The sequence below is a fragment of the Trichosurus vulpecula genome, chromosome 4, assembly GCF_011100635.1.
Source record: "Trichosurus vulpecula isolate mTriVul1 chromosome 4, mTriVul1.pri, whole genome shotgun sequence".
NCBI lineage: Eukaryota > Metazoa > Chordata > Mammalia > Diprotodontia > Phalangeridae > Trichosurus > Trichosurus vulpecula.
Window position 1 is genome coordinate 32,329,981 of NC_050576.1, and position 15,355 is coordinate 32,345,335.

General features: G+C 44.6%; 1 protein-coding gene across 1 annotated transcript in view; it reads right to left on the bottom strand.

Annotated features, from left to right (window-relative positions):
* Positions 1-3,581: 3,581 nt before the first annotated feature.
* The window catches only part of LOC118846386 (cytochrome P450 4B1-like), a 29,510-nt gene continuing 17,736 nt past the window's right edge, over positions 3,582-15,355 (bottom strand). Inside the window, exons 7-12 of the mRNA XM_036754887.1 lie at positions 13,062-13,168; positions 12,209-12,399; positions 7,919-8,052; positions 5,933-5,997; positions 4,936-5,018; positions 3,582-4,446 (exon numbers count right to left, since the gene is read on the bottom strand). Coding sequence (XP_036610782.1) covers positions 4,278-4,446; positions 4,936-5,018; positions 5,933-5,997; positions 7,919-8,052; positions 12,209-12,399; positions 13,062-13,168 — 749 coding nt within the window. The 3' untranslated portion in view covers positions 3,582-4,277. The remainder of the gene's footprint in view (positions 4,447-4,935; positions 5,019-5,932; positions 5,998-7,918; positions 8,053-12,208; positions 12,400-13,061; positions 13,169-15,355) is intronic.

The following is a 15,355-nucleotide window of genomic DNA, read 5'->3' on the forward strand; positions in this document are numbered from 1 at the left end:
TGTACTGAGGTTGATAACACTGTAAATAAGAATAAGTTTCTTTGTTTTATTGGGATTTCTTATTATTAATAAATAGTATAGCTAGGAACCTTGGCGTTTCTTTAAAACCAGGAAGCTGGGGGCGGGGTATACGTAGAGAAATAATTCAAAGCTTATGGGGAGAGAGATTTTCTCATTTGTCAGACAAGTAATCTTTAATCAAATTGAGTGGGGGCTCGTTATGAATTAATTGTCTAATTAATTATTAGTCCTAATTAATTATTGAGAGACTTTAATGATCAAAGTAGACATATGAAGACACCACTTGAGCTTTCACTATAGTTAACAGGAAATATGTTCACATGCAAAAAAAGTAAGCATTTTAATCATTAATAGTTTTAAAACAGAATACATTGAATAAAAATTCAACATTGGCCCACACATACAGGTAAAAATCACCCCAAGTCCCGATTCTCAAGGGTGTCAAGATGTCTTGAGATGTAGAGGAAGGATGAAGAAAGAGCTCACTAGGAAATATCTTTGTTTTCTCAGTCAATTATAACAACAGGTCTTCTGAGAAAAGGAATGAGATGGGGGAAGGCTTGAGGAGGAAGACTTGGGATTGTCTCAGGAAGATGGGAAATCATGTGAAGAGTGTAAAAGGATTATGGTGCTGCAGTTAGAGCCAAGATGAGGTTTTGTTCTATCAGACTGGTGATTCCATTGACAAGCAAAGCCCTTCTCCCCACACAGATCACCACCTATGCTGTTATGGACAGTCTCTGAGGTCTGCATGGCCACTCAGGGGGACTTTCCCAGGGTCACACAGCCAGTATATTTCAGATATCCCTGCCTTTTTATGCATTATACCACAAAACCCCTTAAGATTAGATAATACAAATTTGTTGCAGACTCAGGCAGCTGGACTGCAGGACTTAGTCCTGTTCTGTTCAAGAACATGTGCTCAGAGGGCAGGTGGTGAGGGTCATACAGGCTGAGCCATCAGATAGTTACAGGATGAGGGGGCAAGGGATGAAAAGAGTAGAGAAGTATGTAGGGTCAAACTCTCACCACAGTGTGAAGATTGGGAAGAGAGGAAAAGGAAGCCAGAGCAAAAGCAATGATGGGTACTAAGTATGGAAGGACTGGAAGCAATGATGAAGATGTTTTAATCCTCATCAAGCCCTCTTTAGGGCTAGAAGGAGTGAGTCCTAGGGAGGGATGGAATACAAAGAGATTTCAGGCACACAAAGGAACTACAGAAACATTAATTAGGGCAGCAAGTGTGGTCCCCAATGGAAGGAGTCATGGCTCTGTTGTCAAAGGACTTGAATTCAAATCCCACCTCAGAGCAGCTGGATGGCACAGTGGATAGAGTGCTGGAGCTAGATCCTGTCAACAGTGTGACCCCTGGGCCAGTCACTTAGCCTATGTGAGCCTCAGTTTCCTCATTTCTGAAATTGGCACAATAATGGCAGCTACTTCACAGGATTGTTATGGGGAATAAGAAAGCTGTTTTGGTAGCCTTAAAGTACTATGTGATTGCTAACTATTATTTCTTTTGCATGATCATGGGCAAGTTGCTTAACTAACCTGGGCCTCAGTTTCCTTATCTGTAAAAAGAAAGAGATGGACGAGATGACCTCAGGGAAACCTTCTTGGTCTATGAACCCAGGTGGAATACTTGTGGACAGGACACCTAGCTAGAAAAATCAATAAAATATATATTTGTACCATCCTTTCCTTGTGTCAGGCAAAACGCTAAGAGCTGGTAGTGATCTTAGAACCTAGAATGAGAGAGGTGGGAGGGATCTTAGAAACCACAACATGAGAGGTGGCAGGGATTTTAGGAGCTGGAATGTGAGGGCTGGGAGGAATCTTAGAAGCTAGAATGTCAAAACAAGGAGGGATCTTAGAAACTAGAATATGAGAACTGGGAGGGATCTTAGAACCTGGAATGTCAGAGGTGGGAGAGATCTTAGAACCTAGAATGTGAGAGCTGGGAGGGACTTTAGAGCCTTTAGTAGCTGTCTGAGATGTGATTCAGACCCAGGTGTTGTCTAACTCCAAGCATTGTACAGCGTTGCTGGAAAAATTATCTTAAAGCAGAAAATAGAGAAAGAGAACAGAATTTAGTGTTTGATATGCAAACAATGGATTCCAGAATTGGCCCAACAGTCTTCCCAACAGATCAGTTGTCTTCTTTTAACATGCAATGTCTGTGTGTCAAGAAAGAGGCGGGGGGGGGGCAGGGTAGCTACTAGCAATCACCTGAAAAACAGCCTGATTTTCATTCCAGCCCACAGACATTTTATTAAGCCCTTATTTTGTGGAACACCCTGGGAAATACTCCCTCCTTTGCCCCTCCCCCATTCCCTTCGATGCATTGAGTCATCTGATCTTCACACTCTTCCCCCCCATTAAGGTTCTTGTTCTTGTGGCCATTTTTAGTTATGTGTCCCTAGTTGACATTGAAACCAGAACAGGGAAATAATTTGCTCAGGGTCAGCTGGTAAAGTGTCTGGGGCAGGATTTGAAGTGACGTCTTCCTGACTCCATGTCTGACACTTTAGTCTCTGTGCCTCTTGGCACTTCCTTTAGTTCATCTCTTTCCTTAGTTTCAGGGACACCCCACTTATCTGATCTCTGCTTCTCTCTTTCTGTTCCTGGCTCCTTTCCCTTTCCCCAGGCTCCTCTGTGGGGATTCCTTTTGGCTCTGTTTCTTTTCCACCTGCTATCCCAGAAACCCAATATGCCCAAACCAAGCTCTTCCTTTTCCCCTGAAACCTGTTCTTGCCAACTTCCTCATCTCACTGGGCACCCATCCTCCCATGGTCAAACCTGGAGGAGTCTTCCATTCTCCTGTCTCTCATATCCACTGAGTAACCAAGTCCCATCAGTTCTACCTACACATCCTTCACACTGATGCTCTCCTTTCGATTCCCAAGGCCACCACAAGAACCCAATCCTCACCATCACTAGTCCGGGCCTCCTAACAAGCCCCTCCCCTCCCCCATCCGTTCTTCACAGATCTCATCTTTCTAGTGCTCAAAGATCTTCAGGAGCTCCCTTTTATCATTTGTACAAAGTTCAAACTCCTTTTCCTGATATTCAAGGACTTCTGAAATTTGATACTAGCCTGCCTTTACAGACTTGGAGTCAGAAAGTTGTTGTTTAGTCATTTTAGGCCTGTTCAACACTTTGTGACCCCATGTGAGGTTTCTTTTGGCAAAATATTGGAGTAGTTTGTCATTTCCTTCTCCAACTCATTTTACAGATAAGGAAACTGGGGCAAACAGGGTTAAGTGACTTGCTCAGTATCATACAACTATTAAGTATCCTAGACTGAATTTGAACTCAGGTCTCCTGACTGCAGGCCCAGTCCACTATCCACTGTACCATGTAGTTGCCCTAAGGATTCAGGAAGAACTGGGTTGAAATCTGTCCTCTGACACTTGCTATCTGTGTGATCCTGGTCAAGGCTCTTAACTTCTTCCAGCCACAGTTTCCTTATGTATAAAATGGAGCTATTAATAACACCCACATCATAGTGCTGTTGTAAGGCTCAGGTAAGATAATGTACATAAAACACTTTGTAAATATTAAAGTGATATATAAATTTAGCTATTTGATTACCATTATTCCTCCTCCGAACACCACCCTCACATACACACACCATGTTCTCCAAGCTCCAGCCAAACTGAACTCTCTGCACCCTGCAAACACCCAGTGCTCTTCAGCCTCTCTGCCTTTGTTCATTCTGTTCTCTACACAATTTATTTCACAAGTATTTACCTGGATTCTCTTCTATGCTAGGCACTATGCTAGGTACTGGAAGGACAAAGACAAAACTGGATCAGGCCCTGCCCTCAAAGAGCTTCCATTTTACTGGGGAATATAAAATGTCCTACGGGCTTCCTGTAGGAGTGGCCACTGAACCAGACTTTGAAGGAAAGCAGGGTAACTCAGAGCCTCAGTTTCCTCCCCTGTAATATGAAGAGTTTGAACTACAAACCACAAAGAGGTCTTCCAAACTGATACAACATGTTAGGATATGAGATGTTCCTATACTGGTAGAACAATTGCTTGCACATATAGCTATATTCTTGTGTCCAACTAGAGAGAAAAATCAACACCCTAGGGCCGGTGTCTATCTTCATTCCTGTACTGGATTCTAAGCTCCCAGGAGGTCAGAGCCATGTTCAGTCTGTATCAGCAAACCCACTTTACCACCACCACCGCTGTCCCACCCCCATCCCCCACCATGCACAAGACAGAGCTCCAGGCTCTGCTCCCTCCTAGATCAGCTTCTTCAAGTTAAGGTGGATGCCATTCTTAGAGCGTAGGACAAGCTGAAGCTGTTTGATGGGCATCCTGGAGGGCTCCAGAGAAAACTCAAAGTGAAGGAGGCAGAGGGCTATGACTGTCTTCATCTCTGTCATGGCAAACTGCTGCCCAATGCAGTTCCTGCAGTCAGAGAGGGAGACAAACACAGAATCAGCATTGCTGCCAGGATTGCTCCATGGCTGGAGAAAGAAACAAGCTCAGGCTCCTAGAGCCTGGCATGGGAGCAGGATAAGCAGATTGTAGACATAGCAGCCATCAAAGGCAGAATTTGAACTCAGGTCTTCCTGACTTTATAGCCAGCATTCTTAGCTGCCTCTCAAATAGAAGCAAGATCCAACCTTTTCTTTTTTCCCCACCCTCAAGTACACCCTGAGGTCAGAATACCTCTTCTCCTCTCAGCAGGCCATGCTTTCTTTCTTCCAAGGCTCCTAGGAAGCCATCCCTACTTAGAGCTCCCACCTGTGTGGGAGTTGGAGAATTGGCTCAGGAGGCAGATTTCTCCCAGGTCTGCCCTGGTACAATAGGTAGGTGGATACATTTGAGAGGCTGCAGTTTCAGCATTGATGTGCCTTACCCCACCCCACCCAGATGCTGGGAGACAGCACCTACCTGGGCCCAGCTGAGAAGGGAATGAATGCATAGGGGTGACGAGTAGAGGAATTCTCTGGAGAGAAGCGCTGGGGGTCAAACACCTGCAACAAAAGGAAGGAAAACCTTGTTTCAAATCCCTCCTCTGACACTTCTTAGGTGGGTGAACCTGGACAGTAGGGTGGACCAGAGACCCCTGATGTCTCATGCAACTTTGGAGCCTAGGACTCTGTGATTCTGGAGATGGAATATACTCCAGAGACAAGACGATGTTGGGTCTGAGGAGTAGAGGCTGTGGGACACAGGGCATTGGGACATAATGGTAGTATAGAAGCTGATGTCTAGAAGACAGAATATACATATAACAGTAATCTCACATAAGCCTGGAGAGCCAACATGGTGCCAAGGAAGGGGAATGGGGTGATTGGAAGATGTCCAGCAGAAGCATCTGAACCTCACGTGGGAGGAATCAGGAGCTACTAAAGGTTTATGATTAGAACAATGACTGAGTTTACAAAGAAGTAAGACTATCCTTCCCTTACTGCTCCAATGGATGGATTGTAAGGGGAAATGAGGGAAGGCAAGATGGTCATAGGAGTTTGTACTAGGCTGTGGAAATAAAGGAATGGGATGGACTCAGGAGATGGAATCCATCCATCTCCACAGAGGGAGAATGTATAGACTCCTGGGAGCTGATTGGATGGGGGCAGGAGGGAGACGGATGGGTCAAAGATACCTTCAAGGTTAGGGGCATGGGAGGGGAAGTGAATGGTGAGGGTACAGGAAGAGACAGTGAAGGCAGAAGGAAAAGCAGGTCACAGGGAAAGCTAATGGGCTCTTTCCTAGCAGGAGGAGTCCCCAGATCCTCCCCCTCCCAAGCACCTCAGCCTGGACTCCTGAGCTGACTTAGGGCAGGTCATCCCTTATCCCCAACAGTCATGAGCCTTCCCCTTCCCCTCCCCCTCCCCCTCTGTGAATGCTCTCCTCTGACCCATCCTGTTCACATGGTTGGAGATACCTCAGGCTTGTCCCAGACGGTTGGGTTCCTGTGCAGGGCATAGATGTGGAGAGAGACCAGGCTGCCTGTGGGACAGGGAGAGATATGCCCCAAGAGGACAGTCTTGTAATTTCATTGGTACGGGGAACTCCCAGTGGGGTCAACAGTTCCACCGATGCAGACAGGCCACTCCTCTAACTAAAAGTCTTAGAGGCCCCTGAGAAGTTAAGTGACTTCTATCCATTATGCTATACTGCCAGCCTCATATAGTCCCTAAAATGGGGATTGACAGATGAGGAAACTGATCCCTGAGAATGGAAGTCATTCTGGTAATGTGTTGAGCTCTGTGGGGACTCCAACTAAGGTCTCCTGACTCCTAGTCTAGGGTTCTCCTCTATGAATCTGAAAACATCAGAATGGAGCAGCACTGTCTAGAATCTTCTCTGAGAGGTGACTGGATCTCCTTGGACTCTCCAGGGCCCAGGAAACCTCACAAACTGTGGCAGAAGTTTCCTTGAGGAAGATAGGGGGGAATAGGGACTACATGGGGTGGCAGCCTAGGTGTTCAGGAAGGAGATGACCTGAAGGACCAGGACAGCTGGAGAACTTTCCAGAATCTCTGCAGGGCCAGGATTTCAATTTCCCTGGATTTGGCAGCAATAAAGCAAGAGGAAAAAAAACAAATAAAAAAGCCAAAACAAACCCTAACAAAACTTGAGAAGCCAGTGGGCTGACGTCAGACTGAGGCAAGGACAGAGGATGGGGGAAGTGACACCAATAGAGACTATAACATTTTCTGGGGCTTGAGACAGACACAGACGGGCCCACAGAAGGCAATGTTGGTGGAAGCCACAAGGGACCAGACATTCTAGTCCTGGGATGGCGGTCACCTGAGACCCCACAGGAATCCCTAGAGCATGGGAACCAGTAACAGGCCCCAGGGACAAGGGGAGGAGGGGCCAAAACTCTAGTGATTCTGTGTCAACAATATATGGCTGAGAACCAGGTCACCATTCCTGAGCCACGCTGGTAGGTCTGAGCAGAGCTAGATGTGCATGGACATACACCCATCCCTCCAGGGCACCTTTACCTTGTCAATGATTCTAAACACAGTTTGTCAGGGAAAGGAAAGCAGTATAGTCAGGTGGCAGAGACTGGTACCCCTTAGCTAACATCCTCTAACTTCCCCCAGGGAAAGATTGTGAGAATCATCTTCAGAGCTGCCCTACCACTGACATTCTGGGCCATGTTCTTACCATGTTTCTGAGTTATGGATCCCTGGGGCAGATTGGGGAAGCCTATGGACCACTCCTCAGAATCATGTTTTTAAATGCAGGAAATATCATACATGAGATTACAGAGGAACCCAATTATATTGAAATGTAGTGATTAAATTTTTTAATTAAAAAAACATTCATAGACCCAGGTTCAGAACTCCAGGTATAGGTGAAGGGAGTTATTATCCTTGCAACCCACCTCCTTTACAGGTGAGATGCCCCCCAGACCCTCTGACCCCTTCCTCCAAAATGCTGGAATCTCCCTCCCTAGTGTCCAGTTATGTCAGCTGGTGTGTGAGGCTTATGGTATAGACACTGATATAAATCGCTTAGCTATTCTTAAATCATGTAGCACAGTGCCTAGCACACTGTAGGTACTTAAGAAATATTTGACAATTGGTTGACTAAATAAATTTCTGTCATTTCTATTCTTTCCATTTGGGTCTTGAGAGATGTGTCATAGATGTCAATAATCCCTGGAAGGGAGAGTTCTGACTTTGTGGCCATCATTGAGCTCATCATTGCTGGGTGCATTTCCTCTTCCTTCTGAGAACTAGGCCTACCCTAGGTTAGAAAAGCTTGTGGTTGAGAGTTTAGATAAATGGGATTTCTCTATGCAGGACATTTGGAAAAAAGCCCTGGCCAAACAGTGAAGGAAGTCTGAGTAGTCAGGACTTGACCCAGGCCTCCCACCTCCCACACCCAGGCTCAAGGGACACCCTTATCCCACCTTCAGGTAGCGACTTCCCATCCATGAAGGTAACAGGCTTGTTGAGCTGCCGATAAACCTGGGGCACTGGAGGATATAGGCGGAAACTCTCCTTGATGCACATGGTAAGGTAAGTCATTTTCCCCAGGTCTTCCCTGCATGGATGGAGAGCAGCAGGCCAGAAACCTCAGTCAGTGTGGAGCAGGTACAGCAGCCCCACAGTCAAGCCACTTGGAGTCCCCTGACACCTCAGTTTCACCTTCCAGCTAGCTTGAAGAGACAAGGGAAGGGGTCTGGAATACCACCCCCACATTATTCCTAGTGGTAGACTTGCCCAAGTGTCCAGTCCTGCTTCTGGGTCTGTCTGCTGTTCCTCCCTACCTCTTGCTCAAGATGCTTTCCTGCACACCTTTGCCCAGGTTACCCCTACCTAGAATGCCCGCCCTCCTCCTCCTTGCCTCTTCCTACCCTTCCTTTAAGGTTTTGCATGTGCCCCTCTTGGGGTAAGCCCTCCCTGAGTGCCCCAGTATGTGTCATCTGAGCCCCTCAAGCACACAAAGCCTTTGGCCCTTGGTTTAGCCTCCGATCTCACAAACACCCTCTTGACATTTCCTCCTTCTTCCCATCAGAATAAGAGATTCCTGAGTGCCTCTGATCACTCCCTCAGTGCTTAGCATAGAAGTCAGCCTAAGGGGGCTCAGGAAAGAAAGACATGGAGACAGTGAACAGGACCTTGCTCAATTCAACTGCACAAATATGATTATCTGCTATATGCAGAGCCCTCGGCTAAGAGCTGAGGATACAGAGAAGGAAATGGCCCAGGCCTTCCAGCAGGGAACAGGAGTGGAAAGAAAGCTTGGTTTGGAATTCAAAGAACTGGGTAGAAATTCTGAATTCATTCTTCTTAGCTGCCCACCAACTAGAGCTGAGAAAAGTGGATTGCCCTACTGCCTTGGGTGGTGGGGAGTCTTCCCTCACTGGAGGTCTTCTGGTAGTGGCTGGCTGGGCCTTTGTCAGGGATGTTGTAGAACTGAGGCCCTTATTAGGTGCCCTTGAGTTCTATCCTAGATTTGAGAGTCTCAAATTCTGTAATTGTATGACCTTGGTCAATGGCCTTGTAAGTCATAGACTGCCCTGTGAATGAATCCGCGCTGAGGCCTTCTCTTGGCATGGTGAGAGAGGTGAGGATGAGATCCTGACTTCTCCAAGGCCTGGCCAACAAAACACATGTCCTCTGGCATGTTCTCCCAAGCTGAAGAGGTTTAGAGTATGGTGCTGTCATCGAAGAAGCAGCCCAGGTCACCTCAAAGATGCTCTTTGCTGGAATCTGGGCCACCAGAGAAAGGACTTTTCCAGCTGCACCCAATTCATAACTACCATTGAGGAGATCACAGAGAACTATGGTTTATATTGACAAAAGGAGGACCATCATTGCAGATGAAACCTCGGGGCCTCAAAGTCTTATTGCTCAGGGGTGCACATCTTATCTCTTCTGCTAGGCATGAGGTAGAGGCAGAAACCAAGAAAACAGGAGACAGGAATGAGGCCCCGTGTTCAGGAAAAAGGGGTATCCGGCCTGATTTGTTGATAGGAAATGTAAAGGAGAAGACATAAGATTGGAAAAGGACATTGAGACTAGATTGTGAAGAAAACAATTCTAATGAGAAAGGAGAGATATGTCTGAAGACAATGATGAGGTTGTACAGGCTATTCAAAAAGAAATGTGTAGAAGATGGAAGCAGAGCCAGGTCTGTGGCACAGTCCTGTAAAAATGGTTGAAGGATTTTTTTCAATAGTCTCAGTAAATCTCAGAATAAGCTAAGATTTTGTAAGGGAATCTAAGGACCATGAAGGGGGTTTTCTCTTGGCTTTATTGGGAGTTAAAGGAAGAACCGAGAAGGGTCAGACTGTTGCTTTTGGTAGAGAGGATGATCATGACCTCCAACAGACTGAAGGTGGAGTTCTCGCTGCATTTCTGTTTTCTTTGCCAAGGAGAATGACCTTTGCCATGGTAAGGACAAAATAAAAGTAACTCACATGGACATGACACATAAAATAAATAAAGAGACTGCAAGAAAGCAGTTACGAAGATTAAGATGCCCTGGCAATGCTGATCTTTATCCTCAGGTCATTAAATACTGGAAAATATGGTTAATGATTCATTGTTAGTGATCTTTGAAAGATCATGGAAAACAGGAGAAGTGCTACAAGATAGAGGACAAATGTCCAGATTTTTATAAAAGGGGTGGAGTGAGAAAGAGAACAGATTCTGCAAACTATAAGTCAGTGTGCTTCTCCTGAATTCTTGAGGAAACCTCTACCCCAATCTTTAGGAAGATGTTGGGGGCTGGCCAACATCTAGAAAAGGAAGCAATGATCCCAAAGCGCCTGCCTCACTTTATCAAGCACAGGTCATGCTAGGCTCACATCATCTCTTTTTTGGACAGGATTACTACACTGGTAGTTGAGGGGAATCCTCTGGATACAATTTGCCTAGTTTTCAGCCGCCTTTTTGATAATAGTTAGTCTGGTGGAGAAGACAGAAAGATATAGAGTAGATGATAATACAATTGGATGAATTCAGAAGTGGTTGGATAGCAGGACTCAAAAGAATAGTTCATCAGTACGGCGGGAGGTTCCCAGTGGGATACCACAAGGAATCTTTGCTTGGCCCTGGTCTGTTTAATATGTGTATCAGTGATTTGGATGACAGCACAGATGGTGTGGTCATCAAATTTGCAGATGGCATAAGGTTGAAAGGGACAGCTAACACTGTGGATAAAAGGATACAAATGGATTTTGACAGGCCAGAACATTGGACTGAATATAAAAAGATGAAATTTGAGAACCAAAATAAAGTCACATTTTGGTAAAAAAAAATCTATGAATACAAGATGAAGCTGATACAGTTAACAAATTATGTGAAAAATACCTGGGGATTTTAGTGGACCACAAGCTCAGTATGTGTCATCAGTGTGATGCAGCAGCCCAAATAGCCAAGGTGATCTTGGGCTACACTAACAGAGGCATATAAAAGTAAGTAGTGTGGTGGTTAGGTCGAGTCAAGAAGATCTGGTTTCAAATTCTGCCTAAACGTTTTCTTCCCGTATGATCCTGAATAGTTGCTTAGTCTTTCTGTAACTCAGTTTCCTCAACAGCAAAATGGGACTGGTACTAACAGAATTGGCCTCAGAGGGATTGTGAAGTAATAGTGATTTAATATATGCAAAATATTTTGCAAACCTTAAAACACTACAGATGCTAGCAAAGCTTCCAGTATATTCTGTTGATTTCCAGATGCCACGATTTAAGGAGGACATGGATAGAATGGAGTATCCAGAGGAGGGCCACCAGGATGGGGAAAGGCTTTGAGTCCCCATCAAGTGTGGAGCAGTCAAAGAAACTGGACATGTGCAAGGTAGAGAAGAGAAGAATCAGGAGGACCCTGATTGTCTTCAAGTGTTTGAAGGGCTGCCCTGTGGAGAAGGGATGAGATTGGTCCTGCTTATCCTCGGAGGTCAGAAGGAGAAGTAGAGAGACAAGTGGCAAAGGCTTCTGGATTTCAGAAAGGACTCTCTAACAATAGGTTGTGCCAAAGAAAGGTGGGCTGACCCCTGGGCTATTGTGCTCCCCCTCAACTGGAGGTCTCCAAGCAGAGACACAATCATGTAGTTGGATATAATAAAATGGAGGTTCCTTTCATGCTCAGGTTGGACTAAATGACAGCTGGGGTCTCTTCCAACTCAAATTCTGTGATTCTGTGAAGAACAACATGAGAGACATTGTCAAATAGTCAAGAGCCTAGGAAGATTGAGAAAATAATGAAACACCCAAGCTTTGGAATCTGGAGACTGGGGTAGACCGAAGTAGATGAGATGGTTTCCAGGAAATTCCAGTCTCACTGCAAGGAGACCTCAAGCACAGGGATGGAACTGGCCTAAAGTCCCTCATGGGGTAGGGAGGGGAATGGGAAGATTTCAGAGGAGGACTTGTCCCATAACAATGAGCTCCCTCAAACTCTGACAAGGGGAAGATCAGGGGATACTAAGACATTGGAATCAACCACAGGAATGAAGTCATTGGATTTGAGATTTAGCCCTTCAAGATTCCTTAGAGATCCATTAGTCCAATTCATTATATATATATATATATATATATATATATATATATATACATATTTATATATGAGGAAATTAAGTCCCAGAAGAGAAAAGAGACCCTTGACATTTCCACAACCTTAATAAATGGTAGAGCCTGCAACCTGTGGCACATTGCTCAGTCAGTTCTGAGACAAAGTAGACCCAGGCTTACCATTGGACAGTGTCACGATTTCCCAAGATGTCCTGGACCTCTTCTCGGCATCGCTGTTGGTGCTCTGGGTGGAGGGCCATGCAGTACAGGAACCAGGAGATGCCACTGGTGGTGGTGTCATGACCTTCAAACATGAATGTGTCCACCTCAGCCCGCAGGTCTGCATCTGACAAGTTGATCTTGCTCTCATCCTTCCAGAAGAAATGGAGGTGACACAATGAGTGGATGACACAATAGAAAGGATTCAAAGTAGACTTCAAGAAGAACTTCCCCTCAATAAAAGCTGCTAAATAGGAGGAAAAGAACCTGAATAGCAGGGAAATGGGATCTTCTTTTTTGATGGGGCTGGAGGAAGGACCATCCTTCTACCTGAATTGCCTTTTAATGCATAAGATATAGAAGTGAAAGGAACCTTAGAGACTTTTGAGCCAAATCTCATTTTGCAGAGGAGGAAAGCAAAGCTACATTGGGGAAGTGACTTCTCTAATGCTACATGGGTGCTAAGTGCCAGAATCAGGATTTGAACCCAGAGCTTTTGATGCCAAATCCAGTACCCCTTTTACTACAACATATTGGATCCAATTTCACTCTGCCTGTCTGCATCCTCTGTATCAATCAAAGTCAAGTTCAAATTACCCACCCCTCTCCAGCTCTTACAAAAAGTCTTGGGTAGACAGTGTCTTTCCTCACTGATCCCTCCTCCTATTTTATGAACGAGCAAATGCACAAGGACAGAAGCAAGAACAAGAGAGAGATAGACACTCCTTGGAGCAAGGGGACCTTAAAGACCCTCATTGGTTTGCCTGAATCGAGCCCCAGATCGACCCATCTCTTCGAAGCCCCTCAGACTCACTACAGCCCCAAGAAGAATGTCCAGGAAATCCAGGCGTTTCTTCTCTTGAATCTTCTCCTGCTCCTCCTCCTCCTTCAGCGCAGCCTTTCTGGCCCTAATCACCTGGTCTGTGAGAGGAAATCAGAGTGGGAGAAGTCTTATGTGCAAGCACCCAACTTACAGAAAGGAAATTAAATCCTCGGGAGGGAATCGTTGAGTCAAGGTCATGGAATCAAATGGAGTGAGTGGAAGAGCCAGGTCCCCTGACACCCACCCAGGGCTCTTGCCTCCAAATACATTGACTTAGGGTTATAGATGCCTCAGCCAAGCCCTCACTCCAATGAATTACTCAGAACTCGTGAGTGCTGAGAGTACCACAGGGAATAATCTCCAACCCTTAGTCTAGTTAGCTAGAGGAGCCTTCCTATCAGGATTTCTAATTCCTGGAGTCACTGAGTAAGAGGAAAAGGGCACTTTACTAGGCAAAGAACTTCATAACTACAAAAGTAAATGGGCAAGACAGAGGAAACTGGTAGATTTTTCCCTCTGTGACATATCCTCTTCTGTGCTGAAATGATGGAAACCTTAGGGAGAAGTTACCACTCCATTTTAGAGTTTGTCATCAAAAGCTAGGAATCCCTAACAATCCCTAGATTTAAAGAGAACAGATTTCAAAGGGTTCAATAAAAAATAAATAAGATCTCATGGCCTAAAATTCCACAGAGGAATTCTTCCCCCATCAGATTGGAGGCTTTTGGGAATAGAATCCTGAAGACAAAAGAGAAATAGTTCCAATAAAGTGGAAAGGGAGGATGATACCTAAGGAAACCAATGTGGATGCACAGGGAACTCATCAATTTACTTAGATTCAAGAGTCATGTGTAGGATTGGTTGAGATGCATAGGTTGGGATCTGCATCTTTGGGGGGAATAGTTACATTGATGAGATTACAAATTTGCTGAAGAATTAGAGAAGGCAAAGAAGATGGGAGGATGTGATGAGAATAAGCTCATGATCCTAAAGTGTAGTGTCAAGTTAGAGAGAGATGTGTCCCAGTGGATAGAGCGTCAGACCTGGGGCAGGAGGGCCTGAGTTCAAATCTGGCTTCAGAAATTTATTAGCTGTGTAACTCCAGTTAAGGTATTTAACTTCTCTCAGACTTATCTTCCTCCTCTGAAAAGTGGGGATAATAAGAGGAACTGTGGTTGTTGTGAGGACCAAATTTTAGATAGATAGATATACACACACACATATATACACACATATGTCTGTGTATGTATACATAGGCATATATACATATATATAGGCTTTGCAAATTTTACAGTGATATATAAACATTAGCTATTATCATTATTTCAGGATTAGCTAAGACTGGTGAAGGAAACTAAGGACAATAAAAAGAGGAAAAATGAGCTAAAGGGACAGATAAGTCCACTGTCCAGGGTGGCAATGACTGTAATTAACTGAAGAGAGAGAGTGAACAGAGCCGTTCAACCATTATTTTTGCTTCTATCTTATTAATATGTAGAACTTATTTCCCAGCAAAGAGGATTAAATAAAAAATGCCAACAGGGAGTTGAAAACTATGATTCGTGAGGAAATGGTACCAAGAGAACTACACTGAGTTCCTATCAGTCACCTGGCAAAGGTGAACCCACCAGAATGGGTGAGTGTGCTTGCTGAGCCACAGTTTAGTGGCCTTAGAAAGATCAGAGAAAGCAGAAGAAATGCTGGAGGACTGGAGAATAGCCAATGTAGACCTGATTTTTGAAGAAAGGAAGCAGGTAAGGTTATTTTTTTAAAGCCATACTCATCAGTTAAATGCTTCCTGATAGAATTCCATAATATAATATTCAAGGAATGTGTTGTGATCATTTAGAAAAGGAAGGTATGACCCTCAAACAAATGTTTGTTGAATTGAATTTAACTAGGAGCCAGCTTCAATTCATATATCAAAGTATGCCTAGTAAACAACTAGAAAAAAATAATAGATTTATACCGGTGCCTTGAACCATAAAGCAAAATTGGCCATGAATGAAGATACAGATTAAACATAAATTGATGATATATAATTATACACTTAGACAAACATACATGTATATGGAGAGAGAGAGACAGACAGAGAGACAGAGACAGAGAGACAAAGAGACAGAGAGAGAAAGAGAGAAAGACAGAGAGGGACAGAGAAACAGAGAGAAAGTGAGAGACAGAGACAGACATAGACAGAGAGACAGAGACAGAGATAGAGACAAATGTCACAATTATGGAATAGCCCTGTGGTTTGATTGGTATAAAACTCAGGGAACTCCTAAGTA